We start from the raw sequence: 23,997 nt of genomic DNA, 5'->3' as shown, positions 1-23,997 counted from the left end.
AAAGCATGCATGCTGTTATAAAAATGGCTTAATTTGTCTAAATGGGCTGAACTAGATTGCAAATATCATGCAGCCTACTTTACAGAGAAGACAGGATTTTAGTTCTAAACATCTTTCTGATGCAGCAGAGTTTATAGAGCTTATAGTTCTTGTAAACCACACCTGAGCATATGGGCCGCTTTTGCAGACATTTAGAGCAAGATATAAGCAGCAATTTACGTGTAGCTACAGAGCTGAACAAATGAGTACTGGATAGCCTTAGATTTTTTATGTTTTTTTTGTTTGGTAACCGAGGAGATTTATCTGTCTACACTTGTCTCAGCTAGTCTGTTGTTCATGATTCCCAGAGCTCCAACTCCTCCGGAGAATTCGTTGTGTCGGTTCATGGAGCCGGGTGGTTGCGGATACCCGTTGGCTGTCTCAGACAGCTGTTTCTGCATGATGGCCAAGTTGACCTTATTAGCCACCAAAAAGTCTCTCATTGAGATCATCTCCCCCGACATCCTGCGGCCATCCGTTTCGCTCTCATTAACGGCATCTGTGTCTATTGAGATGTTCCGGACCCGGGTGCGAAAGTGGCTAGGCATTATGGCATTCCTCCCTGGACGCAGGTTCCTTCCTGGGCAGTGGCGGCATGGTATCTCAAGCTTCTTCAGAAGCCAGTTGAGAACCTGCTTGATGACGATGGATATCACATTGAAGAGTGAATAAATACAACAAGCACCCATGAGAATGAAGAAAAAGTTGCCCAGGCTGTACAGGGTCTGGTTGTCGTATGCAGCGCGCTGACCACTCACCATGTCCCCAAAGCCGATAGTGCTAAATGCTACAAAGCAGAAGTACAGCGAGTCCAAATAACCCCAGCCCTCCATTGAGGAGTACATGGCAGAGGCACAGCATGATATAATGATGGCCGCCACACAGAGAATGAGCATCACACAATACACTGATGGTTTCCATCCTGCCAGGCTGTCCTCTCCATGCTGCCTCGCGTGACTGTCATGCCTGCTGTTGTGAGGTAGCACGCCTTTCCTCCGATGTTGAGCTTCGTGACACGACTTCAGCACAAATGCAAGTACAGTTATAATTCTCTCCAAAAACAGGTTGAAAAACAGGATGGTGGCTGCACAACCGATTAGTCCGTAAAAAATCAGGAAGATTTTGCCTCCCACTGTGGCCGGCGTCGTCATTCCGAACCCTGCATACACCACAAGGAGAGGAAGAGTTTAGCTTAGTGAGAACTTAGCCATACTTAATCATATTTAAAAAATGTCTTCAGGGAACACTTTTTTTTTTTCAAAGACATCACTTAAGCATTTTTTTGTTTTACAACTTAACAGTGTTAAGTCTAATTATTCTGTATATTATAATTAGCACCATATAATTTGAATAACAGAAATCAGCTTTTGATTAAAAGCAAAATCAGTATAATTAATAATATTTTAAGTTATGTGGAAAGATTTACAGAATTGTCTAGTTTGTCCTAAAACCATGATTGAACTGAAATATCCAAAATTGCTAAAACGCTGGCCTCCTATCAACTCTTTTGCTCGGCCTAACATGTGGAAAAGGCTTGGAGCTGGGATGTGGCAGTAATTCCCAGCCGAGTTCCAGTAATATACAAGCGGTGTACATGAATGATTGTGTGTACATTTCCTACAGTCAGATGAATCTCTTCTGCATGCTGGCAACATGTTATCAATCACTTTTCAAAGATCAGGATAAAAGAAAGAAACCTGTTGTATGCAAAAATGATTCCACCAAGAGCAACAGTTGCACAAAGTCTGGCCTTCCAAATGCATGCAACAGGGGAATCAGAGTTTTATGGTGGTGTTGTATCCATAACGTAGAAAACCCTGAATCAATCTTTCTCGCTCTTGCTCTCTGACTAACTTATGTAGTTGTATTTGCATGTGTTTCACCTAAACATTAAAGGTGCATTTACTGTACCAATATCTTAATAAATGAAGATCTTATGTGTACAATAAAATATAATCTTGTCGGCGTTCCTGTTATGCATTTCACTTCTTAAATAGTCATGAGAATGACTGCAGGGCTCAGAACCATCGCTGCCAGGATCATCATTCATAGACATATGGCCTTCTTTAAAACATTTGCACTCAAATGGTGGCGACAGTTCTGTGCTTAAAGTCTTCTTCAAAAACAACAAAAACTCCCTGACATTATAATTCTAACTTAATTAATTTATTTGTTATTTCAGTTGTGTGGATTGTTTATAGTCCAAACAGTGAGTTTTTCAGACCTATGAATTATTTAATATAAAGTGCCACAATACTCTCAAGAGCAGAACTTATACATTTTACACATACAGTGTAATGGCTCATATTACAAAAGCAATAGACATAAAAGCCACAAGGGTCAGGATTAATCAGTACTAAAGAGCCAAGAGTTCTACCACATGCATTATGTTCAGTAATTACAGGCTATTTAATGAGCTGAACTGAGAACTGAACAAAATACCCAGTGTCCACTTGACTCCCACGCTGTTTATGAGTTCAGAGCCACACTCTGTGTCTGCGGTTGTGCGCTTTTCTGCCTTCAATATTAATCTTTGACCAGAAAATCAGGATCAGCATTCGTGTACTTTAGGGTGGTCAATATTTCAGTACCATTTCGAGTAAAGATAAAGTACACGGATCTATCTAGGTAAAGGTACAAGGACACACAGGTACAAAATGTACGGCTTGTGCATCCTTGATGGGAGCACTCCACTCCAGCGACTGGGAATGGCTTATGCAACGATATGAAAAAGTTTTCCTACATCTACCCTAGATTTTCGCACACAGTAAATTCAGTGATGTCTCGGACTTTTCTTTCTTACCGATAGTGGACACAACAGTGCCGACGAAGTAGAAAGCTCCTTGGAAATCCCAGCGAGCCCTGGGTCTGTCCACGCGTATGCCGGCTCCGGTGGCCTGCTCGTAGTCCTTGAGGAAGCCCTCGAGCTCCCTGTGGCTGACGTTGTGCTTTCGGCTGAAGTGCTCAAAGCTTCGCGCCCAGCGGCCTTTGGCCTGCTCCTCCTCCGGCCGCTCCAGCGCAGAGAACACGGCGGCGCCGCACACCAGGTAGACCAGGATGAGGAGCGCCAGCATGGCGAAGCGCGCCGTGTCCTCGCTCGCGGAGCCCAGACCCAGACAGCAGCACGAGCCTCGGCATGCCATCATGTTCCCACCGTGAACAGGACGGGGCTCCGCATTTTACACTGTCTCCGAGCCCGCGCGCAAACAGCCCAAATCTCGTGCTCACACATAGCCATAAAGTGCTTGATTAATCAGACTGAAGGAGAGAAAGCACCCGAGTTCCCAACCAGATACGCACCACAAAGTGCCACATCCTCTTTTATCATGATGCGCGCACTGTTCTCTTCATAGAGCAAAAAGCCTCTCGCGTATTACAATAGACATTACACAGTCAAATGCAGTTCATAAAACATCATTCATATAGGTACAAAATTTTTCTTTTGGAAAAGGAAAACAATTTTCCTTTTGAAATAGAGCTTCTAGTTTCCTTTTACAATAAAATATTGATTTCACGGGATTAAAGTATTACAGGTTGTGTCTGGTTTGCAGATGCGTCTTCCTGATATTGGTGGATAACTTTAAATAGAAAGACGATAAAATCTTCACACAAAGCTGTCTCACGATGATGAAGATGCCTTCGCGTTTCTCACCACTTACAGATCATTCTGTGGATGAAAATGCGTTCGGCTCGCGCGCCGAGTTATAAGTCTGCAGGTTTCCTACTTAGGCTCTTCATTACGATGCATTTTATAGACTTGGAGAAAAAGAATGTTTTACATGTCCAGAAACGTGTTTAAATGACATCAAATGTGTTTCTTAGAATGAAACCCGTCACTCCTACAGTCTCTCCCGCACACGTCCATGCGCATCTTCATTCCGGGAATGTAAAAAAAAAAAAAAAAAAACTTAGACACAGACTGTTTTTTTGCATTTAACCACATGAGCAAAAAAAGCATGTCTCAGATCCACAGAAGAGTCATCCTTATTGATAGATCGCATGGACGCACCATGGTCGCAGGATCCGCGCGCAAATGTCTGTGATGATCTCTGATAGACTTTAATAATGTACATATATATTTTTAAACCATAACACAGCCAAACTGAAACATTTTAGGAAACCTAAAGCAAACAAAAGCACGACTATTGTTGAGTTTCTGCATTTGATGATAACAGGATATCCTCCGTGGAGCTTTAGCGCATCATTTCAAAGCATGAGTGTTGGTGCGCGCAAGTTTTTATGATGGCACCGCACCCGTGTGCAGAGAGAGAGAGAGAGAGAGAGAGATGAGGATGATGATGAGATTAGAGGCGGGTCCCTAAAACTTTACTAATCACGTGCGAACAAACTGTGGATGGAGTAGGTTTTTAATGAAATATAACTTACATAAAGTGATGGGTTAAATCAGTTTTATTCTAAGAGCCATTAAAAACAATTGGTCATCCAGGTTTCGCTGTTGAAACTGTTGTGGTGTGAGGCAGAGCCACAGAAGACTGCAGTGCAATGATCCACTTTCCTGAACAGCGTCAGTTACTGCGCGAGCGACCTGTAAAATCCTTTATCCTGATTTTCCCCATGTAGAGTGCACACCACATCTAAACGCTCTGGTTTTGGAAATTGATAGCCAGTTTAGTTTGGGGATGCGGACCCGAAAGGAAACAGGCGCGTCGCTGCGTCAAGCTGATTTTTCTCCTTCTGTATTATTAAGCTAAATCAGCTGTAGCTAAAAGAAGGGTGAGACTTTCCTTATCTTTGACATTATTTATAATTAGCGGAACCTACAAAAAAAGCTTCTATACGTTTAGTCTGTACAGGAGACTTTGGGGACACATTCACTCACATGCTCAATCAAACACTACAGGCAATTTGGGAAACACCAGTTAGCCTAATCTGCATGTCTTTGGACTGTTGAAGGAAACCAGAGAACCTGGAGGCATGGGGAGAACATGCCTACTCCAAGCACAAAGACCATGTTGGGAACCGAACCCTTGACCCTGGAGTTGCAAGGCTAACCACTTTTACCCTGCTGACAAAGTGCATCGGCTAAAAATGCAACAATTGGCTCTACATACAGTATAAAGTAAAAGTCCTAACACCAATTTGTTCCTTCTAAGCCAGAACAAAATATGTGACTCACTAATTGGTTCCAGCCTATTTGGCTGAAGAGTTGTGCCAATTAGATAAGTAATAACTGGATAAGTTAATGAATGAAACAAATGTGGCAGGATTTTTATTTTCTGAAGCTGGAATGGCCACCTCAACAGGTGACACTAGTTGTGGGCTGCTGTAACTGTTAACCTTACTTCTGGATATTTAAATATGAACCCTCTAGAAAAGCTGCAAGTCTGACTCCACCAATGATACCACCATGATACAAGAAAGGAAGCTACAGTATCTCTGCTGTCGATCACAGTAACACTGGCTGTAAGCTCATGTATGCAGAATAGAGTAGCTACAGTATAGTACTCTCCTCAGTGTGTGTTATGCTTTACTGTGATAGAGCATGTTGATGTGTATTTTAGATTAACGTTTTAGTCATCGTTTTCATCCTCCATGTTTGATAGCTTTTGTATGATCTGAACTGGCTGGTGGGTAGGAAATTGGCCAAGACAAAAAAAATCTTAATCATGGTTTTTGTCTGTACATGATCTCATAATGCAACATACATGCACACTGAAACCATAACAAGCATAATAACATTGTTTTATATTTTGTAAATGATAAAAACCAGATTGCATGACTATGAATACATTAAATATCAAGGGGTCAGGGGTAGCTTAGTGGTTAAGGCATTGGACTACGGTTCGGAAGATCCCAGGTTCAAACCCCACAACCACCAAGTTGCCACTGTTGGGCCCTTGAGCAAGGCCCTTAACCCTCAACTGCTCAGATGTGTAATGAGATAAAAATGTAAGTCGCTCTGGATAAGAGCGTCTGCCAAATGACTAAATGTAAATGTAAATAATCTAGCCATTGCTTACAAGTTGCCATTTATTTACAAATGGTGTTATACTTTTTTTTTATCCTGTTCTCAATTAACATTGTAACAGCTACAGTATAAAAATCATTACATTACTTATTATTGAAGTTAACTCCTTTGTCCTGAGAATATAAGGCAAGTAATGAATGAATGAATTAATGCTCCACACCTCTGGAAAGTTGCAGTTGCAGTTTTCATAGTGCAGTAGTAGGTCAGCAGGTTAAGGATGTGTTAGTGATTAGAAGATCGTCCCCAGGCTGCCACTGTTGGGCCCTTGAGCAAAACCTTTAACCCTGCCTGCTCCAGGTGTGCTGTGCTCTGACCCCAGCTTAATAACATGCTGGGATATGTGAAGAGAAAAAAAATCTTACTGTGTAGTAATGTATTTTTTATGATAAAGGCTTAATTTCTACTCCATTGTATAGTATTTAAGCAGCTGAGGGTTAAGAGCCCAACATTAACAGCATGGTGACACCCTTTCAATCAGCTGACCAGCACCTTAACCACCAAGCTATACATGTCCCCGGAGAACATACAGATTCCTTAAATTCACTGACACTGGAGGCTGCTTCTGTACATGTTCTGTACATCTACACATTTGACCAAATATTTGCTGCTGTTTCATTTCATTAATTATAATTATTAAATTTTTAAGAAAAGCAACAAAAGAAACAACAAAAGCACAAAAGAATGCCAGTAAATGTACATGATTTTTTTCTTTAACATTTAATTGCCATTGCATTGTTTACATAAGAGCGTTTTTCTTTCTCAGTGTGACCCCTAATCTCTGCTTTATTATCTTAGAAATGCCAAGTGTCTCTAAAAGGATACTTAATGTAAAGTAGGAATGAATGATGGATTTAACCACTACAATAATCTGTAAATAAAGCACAAGGTGACATTTAGCATTTTAAATCCCTCTGTAGAGTCAGTCATCTCTTGCATGGCTATTTGTCTTTGTTCACTGTAGATGATATTGTTGACGATCCACTGAGGCGTCTTCTGTACTCCCACAGTGTGCTTTCCCTCCTCAATGTATTTTTTGTTTCTTAAAAAACATCTAATGGGTTGTCTCTTTTGCTGATTGATTTATTTTGCTTGTTCCGGCTTCATAATGATCTGCTTAAGTGGAGTTGATGCTTTTCGATCCTCCTGAGAGATAAAACAGACTCCGGATGTAAATAAGACAGAGATTATTACTATGGACCTTTCATTAGCTCTTTTGTGCATTAATTAAATGACGCAGCAATGGACTATGGAGTCATGTGGACAATTACATAGCCCTCATCTATTAGAGGTCTGAGTAATAATAAAAGGAGCAGTTTTTGTGGAGTTATTGGGCTGACAGGAAGGTGGGATAGGGCTGTGATATGGTAATACATACAGGTGCATCTTAATGAATTAGAATATCATCAAAAACTTTATTTCAGTAATTTAAATCAAAAAGTGAAACTCATATTACATAGATTCATTACACACAGACTGAAATATTTCAAATGGTTGATATGTTCAAAATGTTCAAATTTGATATAGTTCAAATTTCTTTTAGTTTTGATGATTATGGCTTACAGCTAAAGAAAACCCAAAATTCAGTATCTCAGAAAATTAAAATATTGTGAAAAAGTTCAATATTGGAGTCATGTTGTTGACTCTAATCAGCTAATTAACTCAAAACACCTGCAAAGGCGTCTTGAGCCTTTAAATGGTTTTTCAGTCTGGTTCAGTAAGCTGGCGGTTTAGAAAGTGATGTATCTAAGCACATTAATGAATCAATAATGAAGAAAAAATGTGGTAGAAAAAGATGCACAAGCAACAGGGATAACCGCAGCCTTGAGAGGATTGTGATATGCCAATACTGCCAAAAGTACCAATACCTGGATTAAGGACTATGGTAAAGACCTCTGTGCTTAATTGGCCAGAAGACTCACCTGATCCAAACGCCATAAAGAATCTATGGGGTATTGTGAAGAGTAAAAGTAAGGCACCAGACCCTACAACGCGGAAGAGATAAGGGCTGCTATCAGAGGAACCTGGGCTTCTATTTATATAAGCCCAGGTAATATTATTATAAAATTATATTTCTGAGATAATGAATTTTGGGTTTTTCATTAGCTGTTATCATCATTAAACCTCAGTAAAGCTCAGTAAAACCTAACGATTATTTTACGTATAGTACTGTACAAAAGTCTTGGGCACATACAAAAAATATGGCATAAGCAAAAGATGCTTTTGAAAACATTTCTGCATAAAAGAAAACTTCTTTAAAGAACAATAAAGAGTAATAAAATAAACAATCAATATTTGGAGTGAAAACTCATTGCTTAAAATCAGAAATTTTAGACGGAGATTTGTGCAGTTTTATAAGAAAACAATACAGCATCAATTAGTCTTGGGGATGACAGATATGAGTCCTGCACAATGGCCAAAGGGATTTTGAGCCATTCTTCTTGGTGGATAGTGGCCACATCATTATGTGATGCTGGTAGAGGACCTGCTCCTCCAAAACACCCCAAAGTGGCTCAATAATATTTACCTTTTCTAAAGGGGTCACATTTAATATCTGGTGACTGTGCAGGCCATGAGAGATGTTCAACTTCATTTTCATGTTCATCAAACCACTCTGTCACCAGTATTGCTGTGTGTATTGGTGCATTATCATCCTGATACACAGCACCGCCTTCACATACAATGTTTAAACCACTGGGTGCACATGTTCCTCCAGAATGGTTCAGTAGTCCTTGGCAGTGGGCCATCTGGGCCTAGGGAATGCCATGATATTGCGGCCCAAACCATCACTGATCGACCCCCATGCTTCACTCTGGGCGGCACATTTCTTTGGGCTTCTCCACACCTATAACTCTCCCGGATGACAGTGAAGGTAGACTCATCAGAGAATAATACGTTTTACATTGTCCACAGCCCAATATTTTCGCTTCTGTCACCATTGAAACCGACGTTTGGCATTGGCACTATAAACAAAAGTTTGGCTATAGCAGCCCAGGCATGTACATTGGCTGTACATAAATAAATTAGCATTTATTAATTTACCCAAAACAATGAACTAAATTCAGTTAGAGGCGTTTAACATTTTTAATGCTTTAGGACAATATGTATCCCATAACCAGGCCTGCCAGAGTAATGTTTTTTCCTTTACTTTGTATTAGGTTCGAAACACAGTCAGAAGCAGAAAAATAAGTCAATGGTTGGCAGTTGAATGACTTTAAAAATAACCACAACTTATTAACAAATTAATTCTGCTCTTACATTTGTTTTTAAATCGAGCTATAATCCAAACTTTATGAATTAAAAAAAAGTAACTAAAAAATTTAAAAGGTCTGTAAAAGGTCTAAGTGTCCAGAATATTATTAAACATGGGTTAAACCTAAGCCTAATGTTCATAAAATAAATAAATATACTTAACTAGAGCTGATCTGGTCTACAAACCACAGAACCTCCCATTGGTACGGTTTCATACTGCCAACATCCTTTGGGATAGTTCCTAGTCTTTTGGTGCATTTTTTGAAAATGGAAAAAAAAAAAAAAAAAAACCTGAGAAACACACTCTTGGCCATTTTGACCCAGACTGCAGAAGGTATGACTAGGCTCCTACGGCATCATGCATCAAAGCAGAAACAATTGTTGGTGCATGAAATCAACAGTCTAAAAGTTGGTAACCTTTCCATAAGGTCACATGGACTGGGAAACATGATACGTCCCTGACATTCGGTCATCCTCTGCTGACAATGTTTAGAAATAACTGAAATAGTCAGAGATCAATAATGAGTGACCTTTTTAGGATGAAAGACAGAATTCCTTCAAATCCAAAAAAGGGGGTCGGTAAATGTCACAAATGTCCATGTAGGCTATGAACGACATCCATAATTCATAGTGCTTTCTCAAGTGCCGTGTACTCTACTTCGCTTTCCTGGTAATGTATGCAGATCTGAGATGCACTGGTGTTTAAACAAAAAAACGCTTCAGGTCGTGAGAGATCAAGCTGTTACAGTGGCGGTAAAAGTTTTTTACAACACTGTTCCTAGGCAACATATAAATTTTCTGTGTAAAGACACTGAATAAAAACTAGTCAAACTTTAACGTATTACTCATGTAAGGTGTATGTATATGAGTCTCATGTAAGGCTTATGCAAGTATAAGAATGCAAACAAGAAGCAGGACATGAGAACCTGAATTGCACATCTAGAATACTGCCTTATATTTTCTTACCCACATCATTTATTGTTTATCATTACAGCCTGTGGTTTCCCTCAGCAGCCAGACTGCACTCTTATGTTGTATTGCAAAAAAACACACACACACACTTCAAAGAGCTCTTACTATGAGATGTGAAATGATTACATTTAAATGGTGCCCAACTGATTGGGTAAGGTTGAGATGAAAACTAATTCGCAGGCCCTCAGTTTGAAGCTGGAACATAATTACTGATGTCTTATTGTATGCAGGTGCCATTCAGAACAAAAAAAAAAGCCACGCTTCTTCGAAAACAGCAATTTGTCTCAAGAGGGCCTTTTCAGCTATTTGCATCAGTCTGTGGTGAAAGAGGTCAGGGTAAAAAAAAAAAAGGCTTTATAATCATGACAGTGTGGATTACACATCTTAAAATACTATTCATAAATAAAAATACAAGCTCAAGAGTCTTAACACATTGTCAACTAATTCTTTATTACTTAACAATACCTATATCAAAAATTCACAGTCTGATTTTTATAATTTTCAATGTTTACTGTAGCCGAGAATCGCGTTGATACGACAGTAATAAACAGCAGGCACTTCCTGTCCTCGTTTGGCCCTTTGTATCCAAGCAGCAGTGGGAATGGGTTTTAGGATGGAACCCAGATATTGCCATGTGTGTCCGGCGCTTGGGTGTATGGAATATTCCAAATCCACGGTTGGTCTAAAGAGACAGATATACATCAATGAGTATAAACATTCTACAGATGTCCTTTAAAACATGAAAGCAACTTTAAGTTACATATTTTTTCTAACTACATGCTTAAGTATCTTTTAAAACACTTATACATAGTGGCATTTCTGAAGAGAAATTTATTTTCATTCAGTTTTGCCAAATCTCATAGAGAAAAGTCGTGTTTAAAAAGGCTCTAGAAATCACAATGATGCAATAAACTAATTTGCATATTCATTGTATTTTTATGATCTCATAATACAACATATTGTAGTGTAACACAAGAAAAATTATTTTTCAAAAATAACAAACCATAACAGAATTTGGAAATACTGTACTGTATGTTAATTTTAGTCGAGAACGCAAAAACGAGGTGTTTATGATAAGTCAGGACATCACAACTCGCATATATTACTGTAGATATCATCAAGAACAGAGTTTAAAACAAAATTAAGAAGTATGCGAGTAAACAAACAACAGTCACTGGTTTGTTAATACCAGCCTGTACAAATGAATGTCATTCAGGTTGCTCAACTCAAGTTTAATCGAGTCACTGCCAGGAAATAATGGAAATCTGCATTAAAAAAAAAAAAAGTATATATATAATATCGAGTGCAGGATGGTTGCTAACTGTTGCTCAAAAGGTTTGATGGATTTTTCTCTATAAAAAATAAAATTAAAGTAGCTAAAGGGGTCTAAACATTTGAAAATCTAGACAGCATGATGGAAGACTTTTAAAATACTTAAAATTTTAAAGATGGTACTAACTCGTTAAATTCAGCAGCAAGAAAACCTAAATGACCTAGCTCACTAGCCAGGTAGCTAATAAAATGTTTCTAGATTACTGTATTATTAGATATCTGTGAATTACAAGATAGTAATGGGGTAGAGATGTTACTGTGTAATTGTTAATAGTTCCTAAAACATTTAAAACATTTTCGGCATAATGCAGATTCATTCTAAAAGGTAGAGGGAATAGGTCTAAAGACTCAGTGGTGCGCTGTGTTACAAAGACTTTTTAACAAATGTCTGGATTTCCTGAAGAGGAGGATCTAGGCTGAGCAGTGAGGTGACCATGGCAACCAGCAGACACAGTCGGATTAAACCATAAAAACAAAGCAGGCAGTTATAGGAGGATAAGACCTCTGTAAACACATTAAGAAACCAGTAGATTATGAGTTACCCTCCATCACAAGCTAACATCATAAAGCTTCTTATCCTAGTAAAGGTCATAAAGGATGACCAAACTGAAGAAAATATGATTTCTGATACACTGCTACATGCTCCCAAACAGCAGGATGCATCATTATTAATAAAAGCAAACTGCTGACTACTAAATGCAGAGGATGGCTAAATGCTCAATTAGTCTGATATATTCACGTTCAGGTCGAAACATGACTGAAAAAAGAAATGCTACTTTCAGAGGAAGCGGAATGATGCTTATCACGAGCATTACAGCTTGCCTAAGGACATGACTGGAGAATTCAATTATCTAAATGAACAACAACAGCAACGGTGCGATCCTCCACAATATGAAAATGTTTTTATCAATCTGTCAGTAAATGTTTAGCAGCTCATATAAAAAATGTGAAATATACACAGTATATAGTTTGGATGTATTTAATATTTATGTACGTTGAATGAGTATATACAGTATACACACTGTATACTGTATATACTCATTCAACCAAATAAATAAATATTTTATCACTTGCTTATCAGCCAGATTTCTGACCCTCAATGACCTGTTATTTTGCTTTTAAATAGTCCCTTTGTTTTTTCTGGAGCCACTCCTTGGTTTTCCTGGCTGTGTGCTTTGGGTCATTGTCATGTTGGAAGACCCAGTCACGAGCCATCTTTAATGCTCTGATTGAGGAAAGGAGGGTTTTGCCCAATATGTCACAATAAAAGGCCCCGTTCATCCTCTCCTTAATACAGTGCAGTCGTCCTGTCCCCTGTGCAGAAAAACACCCCCAGAGCATGATGCTTCCAGCCCCATGCTTCACTGTAGGTATGGTATTATTGGGATGATACTCATCATTCTTCTTCCTCCAAACATGGCGAAAGGAGTTAAGACCAAAAAGTTTTACTTAGGTCTCATCTGACCACAGGACTTTCTCCCATGACTCCTATGGATTATCCAGATAGTTCCTGGCAAACTTCAGACGAGCCTGGACATGGGCTGACTTAAGCAGGGGAACCTTCCGTGCGATGCAATATTTTAAACCAGGACGTCTTAGTGTATTTCTGATAGTAGCCTTGGAAACGGTGGTCCCAGCTCTCTTCACGGCATTGACCAGCTTCTCCCGTGTAGTTCTGGGCTGGTTCTTCACCATTCTTAGCATCATTGATACCCCATGTATCTACTAAGACTTTGGCTGATTGTGGGGTGCACAGGTGTTATACTTATTTGACACAGTAATTTACAAAAAAAAGTGTTAAAAAATTATACAATGTGATTTCCGGATTTTTTTTTAGATTCTGTCTCTCACAGTGGAAATGCACCTATGCTAAAAATTGTAGACCCCTCCATGATTTCTAAGTAAGAGAACTTGCATAATTACAGGGTGATCAAATACTTATTGACCTCACTGTGTGTGTGTGTGTGTGTGTATATACACACACATACTGTATATATAGTCCCTGACAAAAGTATTGTCGCTTATCCATTTTGTAGAAACACCTGCTACCAACCTGACTTTTAATTAATCAATTGGTTCCAGAAATACCTCAAATGAAAGCTAAAATGATGAGCAAATGATGTTTAATACACTAAAATAAAATACATTTGTTTCAATGAAAAAAGATTTATCATTTAATGAACACAGAAAGATCAAATTTTGACAAGACAAAAGTTTTGTTGCCTACAGAAAGTAATGTAAAAATTAAACAAATAATTTACTTCAAATACAAAAATGTGTTGCATATCGTCAGCGAATTAAATTTAATAACTTGTATGACTTCCATGAGCTTAAAGGACTGCATTACATTTACATTTAGGCATTTAGCAGATGCTCTTATCCAGAGCGACTTACAAAAAGTGCTTTAAAGTTTACATCACTGGATACATACTTACACTGGGTTAACTAGGTTAATAACTAAGTGTCATTAGTCCAACACAACTTTTTTTTTTGTTGCTCCGCCCTGTCTATGAGGCACCGAACTCTGCTAGCATCAGTGCGCGAGACCGAGTCTGTTCACTCCGCTCCGCACTCAACTAAAGTTTTTTTTTTTTAAATAATCAAATGTCTCCGCGTCTCTTTAGGAGACGATCCTGGCGCTTGCTGGACTTTCTTGGATGCCCTGAAGCCTTCTTAACAAGAACTGAACCTCTTTCCTTGAAGTTTTTGATGATCCTATAAATTGTTGATTTAGGTGCAATCTTAGTAGCCACAATAACCTTGCCTGTGAAGCCATTTTTATGCAACGCAATGATGGCTGCACGCGTTTCTTTGCAGGTCACCATGGTTAACAATGGAAGAACAATGATTTCAAGCATGACCCTCCTTTTAACATGTCAAGTCAGCCATTCTAACCCAATCAGCCTGACATAATGATCTCCAGCCTTGTGCTCGTCAACATTCTCACCTCAGTTTACAAGACGATTACTGAAATGATCTCAGCAGGTCCTTTAATGACAGCAATGAAATGCAGTGAAAAGGTTTTTTTTTGGGATTACTGTAAGTTAATTGTCATGGCAAAAAGGGACTATGCAATTCATCTGATCACTCTTCATAACATTCTGGAGTATATGCAAATTGCTATTATGAAAACTTAAGCAGCAACTTTTCCAATTTCCAATATTTATGTAATTCTCATAACCTTTGGCCACGACTGTACACATACAAGTTGGCAGAACAATTCTGAGAGATTTAGAAAGATGTAACACAGTTACGAAATTTCATGGTTCTGGGAGTGTACTTTTGCATATGATGGGAAATCAACATGTGTATATTAGTTTCTTCTAGGAGAAATAAAATAACAGATGACAACAAGGTAATATTGTTTTTCATTTCATTTCAGTACTGTATTATTTTCCCGCATACTGTAGCTACGCTTAGCTTTGATGTCAGCTTGGCACATTCTTTGCATTCTCATATTAGATTCTTGTCACAGTTGTGTCTTGTAAAAGGTTTAATCTGTGACAAGAAAGTCCAGTGAAGGAAAAGCAGCCAACAATCATGCTACACCTCTGGGAACATCTCCAAGATCGTTGGAAATCCATTCCAGGTGATTACTTTATGAGGGTGACTGAGAGAATGCCAAGAGTGTGTAAAGCTGTAATCAAAGCAAAACATGGCTACTTTAATAATATTCTGGGTTATTTAGCACATTTTTGGTTAACGACATGATTCCATATTTGTTCTTTCATAATTTTCATATCTTTAGAATAAACATAAAATGTTGAAGACAATAGAAAAAAAAAAGCTGGTACTGTACACACCACACACACATTTTTCACAACCTAAAATATATGCAGATATAAAAGGAATATTAAATATAAAAATATGAATAAAAACAAAATAAGAAGAACAAATTATTTATCTTGCTACAAGTGCTACCAGTGTCACACTGTTGTAATATTAGTCTTCCATCAGCTGCTCCCCTGACATTTCCTGAAAAGCGTGTGTGTGTCCGTGTGTGTGTTTTTAACGGGTGGTATATGGGAAGGGTCCTGTGGCGATTTATGGGCCAATTAAACCATGTCCTTTTCATCATTGACATGTAAGGTGTGAACAGTGGGGGCAGAGAAAGCAGGGTAGATAGGGAGGAAGAGAGAGACATGGAAAGAGGAGAAGACTGATAGAAAGTGTGATAATAGAGACAGAGACAGTGAGAGGAAGGGAGACAATAAATGAAAGGGAGGAGAGATAGAGGGCGAGTGAGACATACAGTATATGGAGTGGAAAATAGAGATGGAAAGAAAAAAGAAGAGAGACGAAGAGAGAGTTAGAGACAGACACATGGAGAGGGGGGGGATGAGAGTTGTTATTCCTATGTAATTGACGTAAAAGATACAAAAAAAAGAAAAACATATGAACGTCTACTCGTCCTTTCCAATTCATTATTTTAAGAGTGATTTACTATAAACACTACAGAGACAGAAATACACTCAGGAGGTCAAGTAAACACGGGAGAAGTGTCATTGAATTGTCTGGAGGTGATCTGTTTCTTCTCTTAAAAGCTTTAATTGTTCATGTAAAAGCTGTCTAAAATGTCGCTTTGCACCCGTGTTGTGTGCAGCATTGTGGTGGAGAGTAAACTTTTTGGACAAGCACAAAGAAAATTGAAAATGTGTTCACATAATGGTAATTTATGAGAATAACTGAAAATCCAACCATAAATAAATCCACTCACTTTAAGCTGCACTGCATTAACATTACATACAAATCCCTTACAGTGTATTATTGTTTTAAGGAGAGAAATTACACATTCTTTTAGTTTAAGATTAAATACCACACTCAAGGCCATGATGATGAAGACTGTGTACTTTTTTCATAAGATTTATAAAGTGGAGAACAAGGAGGCTGTTCTGACTGCTGCTCTGCACATGTCCAAGGCCATGAGGTTGTGATAACATTCAGCAGAAAAACACCCGAGGACTGCAAGTCCTCATCATGACTCGATAAAAATCAGTGTTCAGCATCTCAGGCTGAGAAGAAAAAAATTATATATACACTATTTTATTTTTAAAAAATCACTTTTAAATTTTTAGTAAACAAAAAGAATGGACTTTGGAGCAATACAAAAAGGTCATGTGCTCTAAGAGTGACCCTATTCCATAATGATTGGTGCATCAGGGTAAAAAGTTGTTGGATAGATGGTCTCACATTTCTGTCTAAAACAGCAGGTATGCAGTTCATGGTTGACTCAATGACTGCAAGGTGCCCAGGTACCGTGGCCGCCAAATTATCACCCTTCCACAACTGGTGTTTCTGCTGAAATGTTGTTTGGTTTTCACGTACAACACTGTTCCAAAAGCCTTGTGCTTTGCCAACCTTAATTTTGCTTCATGTCCTTTTTAAAGGTTTCTCCTGGCAAACCTTCCAAACAAACCATACTTACTCAGTCGTCTTCTAATTGTGCTGTTAGGACATTTAAGATGCTGAGTAAGGCCTGTAGTGCCTAAGATATAATTGTTTTGTATTTCTCTGTGCAATGCATAGCCTGACCTTGGGGTAAATGTGCTGGCACATCCACTTCTAGAAAGACTGGCAACTGTCTTGAATGCCTTTCACTTGTGAATAATTTTTCTCACTGTAAAATGCTGAACACCTAATTGTTTGCAAATGGTTTTGTAACCATGAAAAATACAGCTGGGGGCAGAGCTTTTTCTTACAAAGCCCCAAAATTATGGAATAGTCTTCCAAATAGTGTTCGGGACTCAGACACAGTCTCAGTGTTTAAGTCCAGGCTAAAAACCTATTTATTTAGCCAAGCATTTTTATAAATAGATTTGCCATAGGTAAAGGAGCAGATCTGGGGGACTCATGGACGTAGAGTATTATGGTGAACTGGTATGTTTGGATGCTGTCTTCCTCACTCTCATTGATCACTCAGGTTTGCTGACGGTGAAGTGATTGTTTGCTTTACATGTCAGGAAGCCCTCATGTCTGTGTTTCCTTCTGGCTCTCCCTTTTTAGTTATGCTGTCATAGTTAGTCCTGCCGGAGTCTCTGCTTCCACTCTACAGTTAATATACATTCACATTATACATTGTGTGACTGTGACCATACCTAACTGCCATCTCTCCTCTTCTTCTCTTTCTCCCCCTCTTTCTCTTTCCTCTCTTCTTCTGTCTCCCCCTTTTACTCTTTCTCTCTCTCTCTGTCGAGCTACACATGTCGTTCCTGAGCTGCCAGTGATCCAGACTCCCTCTGCCCTCCGGACCTGTCTGACCCATCCTGGTGCCCCGCTTCTGGCTGAAGATCTCGTCACATGGATGCCCCGTGTGTCTCTCTGGGATGCGTCTGGTGTCTGGGAATGATTCTCTCTAGAAAATGGTTCTGGCCTTGACTGGTGTTGGCAACTGTTTCTCTGGGGACTTGACAGTTCGATAGTTCATGACTGGAACTTCTTACAAGTCTACCTGGGTGTTCAATAACTACCTGGACTCCATAATAACATCAGTTAACATCAGCTATTATAGCTGAACTGCCTCCCACCCTACACACTGTATAAATGCAGATCATTTACTGCTTTCTGTTTCACCCAAATGAGGATGGGTTCCCTGTTGAGTCTGGTTCCTCTCAAGGTTTCTTCCTATTACCATCTCAGGGAGTTTTTCCTTGCCACTGTCGCCCTCGGCTTGCTCACCAGGGACAAAGTGACCATTTTGATTCATACAAATTCACATTTCATACAAACTTAAATAATTCTTTTGACTGTGTAAAGCTGCTTTGCGGCAATGAAAATTGCTAAAAGCGCTATACAAATAAAATTGAATTGAATTGAATTGAATTAACCCTTTCCAGACTGAAGTGCAGAAACAAGTACTTCTGCAAGACATATATAGTCTTTTCTTCTTGGCATTGTGTTAACACACACCTGAATGCTCCAGATCAGCAAGCTGCCAAAACTTTAGCTTTTATAGAGGTCTGCTCACCTGCTGATGATTAATTAGTCAAGAGTCGATGATTACCCTTAAACTTACCCTTTCAAATCCTGTGGAAGCAGTAAGGGGTACTTAGTATTACCCATATGTTTTTTTGTCATTATTTTGTGTTAAACAAATAACTAGATAGTGAAAAAAGTCATATGTTGTTGTTTGTCTGAGGTTGTATTTGCATAATATTACTGTATGTCCCACGATGATCAGATGATTGTACAATACCTGTATGTAGCAATAAATTGTCTGACAAATACTCAATGACCAGGTTATCACACGAATAAAGTTTTTCTTCCCTAATGGAATGGCCATATTTTAGGACTCAAATTGTGAAACAGTGATTCTGGGTACGTGAGGAATCATTTTCACATATGAACTGGCAACCACATTGTATGTAATAACCAAAGCTAAAGGTGAAATCTTACTGTGTGTGTTTTTTTCTGTTGGCCAGACAGTGTATATATTTCTGTAAAACCCACTAATCTTAGTACTAAGCTTTTGGCTAATTCGTCCTCTATCATTAAAGATGTGCACTGCCATGGTAACTGCAGATGTTTTCTGCTTCAGTTCATATATGACACCTCTGTTCGTTTCAATGGCTCTTCTGATTATTGCCAGTCCCTTTCCTTGTTGTGATTAACGGTCGTGCAGACAGAGGATCAGGGCAAAGACCTGTGATTATCTTTTACAGAAATGTAGCAAAGGCGATAGATGAATTTTCTATAGCAATTACAGACTGAGCAATCACAATTCTCAAATACATACATACATAGACTTCAGACATTATTCAAACATTGATTTGTCTAGTAAGCAGTAAAGAAAAGAGTAAAATACTTTTATTGGAATTAACTGCTCAGAATTTGAAGCATGACAGGATTGTGATAAATTAAAAATGTCTCTCCCCCAAAAAATATTGTGTTCAAATTTAGGTGCTATCTAATTGTCGATTTGGTCACAAAATGCCTCCATCTTCTGCAAACCTCAATCTTTAATCTTTAGAGACATTTCTGCATTGCTAACTACCCTGCTGGCTGTGCTTTCTGGGTAAATTCTCCTCCAGTTTATCATAGTCCTGTTTTTTTAAACCATAAATTAATTTGCAGAAATTCAGAAATTACATGCATTACATCTTTGCACCAAAAATCTTCAGGTGTCTGAAGATTTGATTCAAACCCCCATCATACCCTACATGATTTATAACCATGTGCACTTTCAAAGTGAAAGAATTTTACACAAGACTGTCTTCGAGTTGAGTTACACGAATGACGAGTCTATTCTCACCTTTAGTGGAGTAGCGAAGTGGTGGCAAATCAAAAGGCACAGGGAAACTTGTAGAAGAGCTTGAGATGGGGAAGATGTTCTTCTCCACTGAAAATGTGCTCATATTCTACAGGGAGACATAAAAAAGAAGAAATTATAAAAAAAAGATGATGAAAAGTTTTTAGCCATATTATTGAAAAGTCTATGTTTAATCCCTGCGGAGCACAGTGGAGGAGAGAAAGCGGAATAACATTTATCTGGAATAAAGTTTTATTATGTGTCAACTGCATTGAAAGGCTAAAATAGATATGTATGGCTCATTAGGTTCATTTAAAACCATTACAACTGTTAAGGCTAAATTAAATAAAAAACATGCACAATTTAAGGAATAAATGGAGTGCATTTAGCAATAGCTCCGAGCTGTGATTATTTAAAGATAAATCAACTGAAGCAACCCCAAATCACACTGCCTCCAGAGGCTTGTACAGTGGGCACTATGCATGCAACGCTTCATGCGCTTCCCTTCTTATACTAACATACCCACTACCCTGGAAGAGGGTCATTCTGGACACATCATTCCACATGACCTTTTTCCATTTCTCCAAAGTGCAATCCTCATGCTCCCCAGCAAACTGAAGCCTGTTTCGGCTTAGGTTTACTAACAAGTGGTTTTCGTATGACCACACAGCTGATTAGCAAAAAATCCTGTGAGTTCTTACCATATTTTGTGTGTGGAAATGTTCTTTCCTTTACTATTAAACTATAGCTATGATCTCTGCATGGTATTTTCACTTCACCAAGCGTTTAGTTGAACTCTCATTACCCTAATTCAGGATGTTTTTTTGACCACATTTCTTCTGTGAAGTTTTTTATATGTTCTTACATCAATTCCACTGACTTATTTGTGTGATAAAGGAGAATTATTTGACCCTTCTGAAACAGTGGCTTTTTTTGGGCAGGCAGTGTATGTTCTTAAGTCATTTATGGATAGGCCAAAAAGAATAATGTTTTGTTACCGTTTAATTGGAGAAAATGATGTGCTTCTGGCTTTTGATATTTTCCAGACACTCAAGTAACAAATCTTTAGGCCTTAAATGGAGATAGATATGAAGTGTCATCGGCATAGCGATGGAATGAAATCTTGTATTTCTTGATGCTTTGCCCAGTAAAAGCATATGCAGTGAGGGGGAAATAAATATATACTTTAAATCATATACTTTTCATTTTGTTATTTAATATCCCTAAAATTTACCTACAAACCTATTAGATTCTTGTCCAGTATGTCACAGTACACTGCTCCGTTTATGTTTCCTTTAACGGCATGTATTTCTCCTGCACCAAATGCAGAGAAGCAGTACCAGGAAAGTCTTACCTCCAATCTGCACTATGGCCATAATGTTCTTGGGATCATTCCTTCTTCAAACATGACGAACTGAATTACTGTTTTTTTTTTATTTTTTATTTTTTTACCTCTGACCAAGGTACATGGTTCCATAAGTGTTCATATTTGTCTAAACGTTCTGCAACTCTTTTCTCTTTTCATTAAAAAAGCTAAATGAAGTGGAGAATACCTGCTTCCCCTCTATAGCAAAAAGAGGACTGCACCTAGTGTTGATCAATCAGTGAAGAACATTTACTGATATTAACTGTGAAAGTCTTGCAGCTAAAGAGCTCATGATCCACTCTGTCAAAAGCAGCACTGAGATTTAGCAAGATTAGAGCATGACAGTTTCCAGGATCCACAGTAAGCAGCAGATAATTTGTCACCTAACAGAACAGATTGTGCACTTTTACAATGTCTGAATTCAGGCTAAAGAGTTTATATTTTTCCCCTTTAATCTGGTGAGCCCACATCTGAGGGTGTATCTCTTCTTTTCTAGCAGGTTCGAAAGTTAAAGAGCATTACAGCTGTACTCACAACTCCAGGGTAACAATAAAGAGAGGCGAAGGTAAAGTGTGGCAAAACTAAAAATGTTGGATTTCGTGCTGTACTGTGGGAACTAAAGCTTATACAAGTTAGCACTGACTCTGATCAGTCATCTTAACCTGCTACTGCTTACTGATTATACTAACTGCCTGCAGCTTAAAGGTTTCAGCCTGAAACTCCTAACTAAAGCAGATCAATGAAAATACAGGAGGAGAACACTATAATGTAATTTACTCAAAGCGTCAATGTATCTGCACTGTGAGGGAATTTTCCACTCGCTCACATAACCATGGAAACTTCAACTGGTGAGGAAGCTGTGATTATTTTTTTTTTGCTCCAGTTCAGGTCCTAACACATCATCTCCTGTAAAGGAGCAGTTTGTTATGTCTGTGATTCACAATTTTAAAATAAAAAGTCACAATTTTTCAAGCACCTGCGTTTAAACTATTTGCAATGTGAATTGCCTTTTAAGGAAAAGAAACTGTGTTTCAGCTGCGGTGGAAATTATTTTAGCTAGAAAAATATAAACAAACCCTGAATGAAAAACCTAGCATGGCAGGTCATTAGTGCTAATCTGTTTCTATCTTAGGTTACAGTTTTCTTGTTATGTTTAAAATGATGTACTTTATTTACAGGTACAGGATTTTTTTTTTTTCACTTTTCTCAGTTTATTATTACTTCTAGAGTTACTAAGTGAATATTAATTCCTTTATTGTTTATTTAATATTATTATTGGTTTCATCTTAGCATAATATTTTACAATTCAAAAGTTTGTATTCCTATTGCCATTATTGTCAACCCGCTTATCTAGCCATCCATCCACCCATTCATCCATCCAACCAACTGTCCAATTTATTTCTCAACCATCTGTTTGTCATTCAACCTAATTTCTACATCTAGAAATTAATTGATCCCACTATCTATTCACCAAAGCATTTGTTTATTGGTCATTCATCCATCAACCAATCATCCATCTTTTCATAATTCATTGACCCATTACTTCATCCATTCATCTTCCTAATTTATTCACTAACCAATCCCTCGGTCAACCAACTAATCCATCCCACCTACCAATTAACTTAACCATCCATTCATCATCTCTTCATCCAACCTGTTATTACTTATCAATCAACTCATCTCTTCATGCAGGTGACCCATCTCTTACATTCTTCAATTCCTAAAAACCAATTCATTAGTCTACCTGTCCGGCTATCTATCGATCCAATCTGTTAGTCTGTTAACAATGTAGTAGATGATAAATTATGTGTGGCTCTACACAGGAGAAGGTTAATAAGACAAACCAACACTGTTTAAATTGTCTCTACACAATAAAAGAAGAAGCAAATGACTGACTGAATGATGCGAGTTCATGCCATGTTCTCACTGCAGCGCAAGAACGTGACTTTTACCACTGCTTTGATTTTAACCACTACACCAGACAGGCAGATCCAACACTGAGTTAAGCCTGAACAGGGTCGATGAACTGATTACGACTCACTAGCATTCACTAGAGCATACACTCCAACTGTTGTATGGCAAGACTTTATAATTAAAGAGACGGAGTCCTATCTGCTAATGACTTAAATAAATGACATTTCAGAATTTGATTATGCTATAATTACGAACACAATAAAAATTTTGTTCGATGAACACATCTTGTGTTTGACTTTCGAGACTTTCAATTTACACACCATTAGGAGCAAATGTTAAAACAGATCAGCATTATAAAGCAGAAGCTGAAATGTGAGCTGGTTTTCTAGTAAGTCATAAAATATCACATTTTGCATAGAAAATATTTGATTGCATTAATTTGGGGTTCAGATTTAAAACATTTACGAGACCTTTTAAATACTTAAGAGATATGTTCAGGAAATAACTAAATAAAAAAATCTTGATTGCAGTCAGTTCAGCTGTCTAGTGAGAATGGCATTATGAAACGTACGACATCTTTTCTTCAGGAAAAGAGCACATCCTATGCTGGCACACTTTTGGTCACTCACGGTCCCCCCCATTTCTAGCACAGATAGAGAACTGAGCTTTACTGTTGCTAAGCAACTTTTGAAGTAATCCAACAAGGACAAATTACCCAGTGAGAATACACACGGACTGCACAAAAGCCGCCTCTGTTCATACACACGGGGGGAAATAAAAAGAAATGTGCTCTTGTACAGCTTGGTGCAGGCTTTACTACATTACACTACCTAGCAGCGACTGGCACTTACTGGGGGAGAAAATCTCTTTTCATCTAAATACATAGTGCTT

The 23,997-nt window shown here is 38.3% G+C and overlaps 2 protein-coding genes across 3 annotated transcripts in view; both read right to left on the bottom strand.

Moving 5' to 3' along the window:
• Positions 1 to 228: 228 nt before the first annotated feature.
• Positions 229 to 3,185, bottom strand: kcnk13a (potassium channel, subfamily K, member 13a). Its single transcript, XM_053510330.1, has 2 exons — positions 2,843 to 3,185; positions 229 to 1,198 (listed from the first exon to the last, which is right to left on the bottom strand). Exons 1-2 carry the CDS (start codon positions 3,183 to 3,185, stop codon positions 300 to 302), a joined length of 1,242 nt encoding a protein of 413 aa, XP_053366305.1. The 3' UTR covers positions 229 to 299.
• Positions 3,186 to 10,674: 7,489 nt separating this feature from the next.
• Positions 10,675 to 23,997, bottom strand: part of tdp1 (tyrosyl-DNA phosphodiesterase 1) — a 53,314-nt gene continuing 39,991 nt past the window's right edge. For both annotated transcript variants that reach the window (XM_053509234.1, XM_053509235.1), the window contains 2 exons: positions 19,830 to 19,935; positions 10,675 to 10,931 (listed from right to left, as the gene is read on the bottom strand). In XM_053509234.1, coding sequence (XP_053365209.1) covers positions 10,858 to 10,931; positions 19,830 to 19,935 — 180 coding nt within the window. In that variant the 3' untranslated portion in view covers positions 10,675 to 10,857. The remainder of the gene's footprint in view (positions 10,932 to 19,829; positions 19,936 to 23,997) is intronic.

Source organism: Clarias gariepinus, chromosome 13 (assembly GCF_024256425.1).
Source record: "Clarias gariepinus isolate MV-2021 ecotype Netherlands chromosome 13, CGAR_prim_01v2, whole genome shotgun sequence".
Taxonomy (NCBI): domain Eukaryota; kingdom Metazoa; phylum Chordata; class Actinopteri; order Siluriformes; family Clariidae; genus Clarias; species Clarias gariepinus.
The sequence above is the reverse complement of the archived record's forward strand: the minus strand, read 5'-3'. Positions and strand labels throughout refer to the sequence as shown.

What these genes read in the sequence shown, in the direction of transcription:
- kcnk13a (XM_053510330.1), bottom strand. Translation starts at nt 3,185, where the DNA reads ATGATGGCATGCCGAGGCTCGTGCTGCTGTCTGGGTCTGGGCTCCGCG. An exon ending in CACTGTTGTGTCCACTATCG is followed by an intron (nt 1,199 to 2,842) that starts GTAAGAAAGAAA and finishes TGGTGTATGCAG; the next exon opens with GGTTCGGAATGACGACGCCG.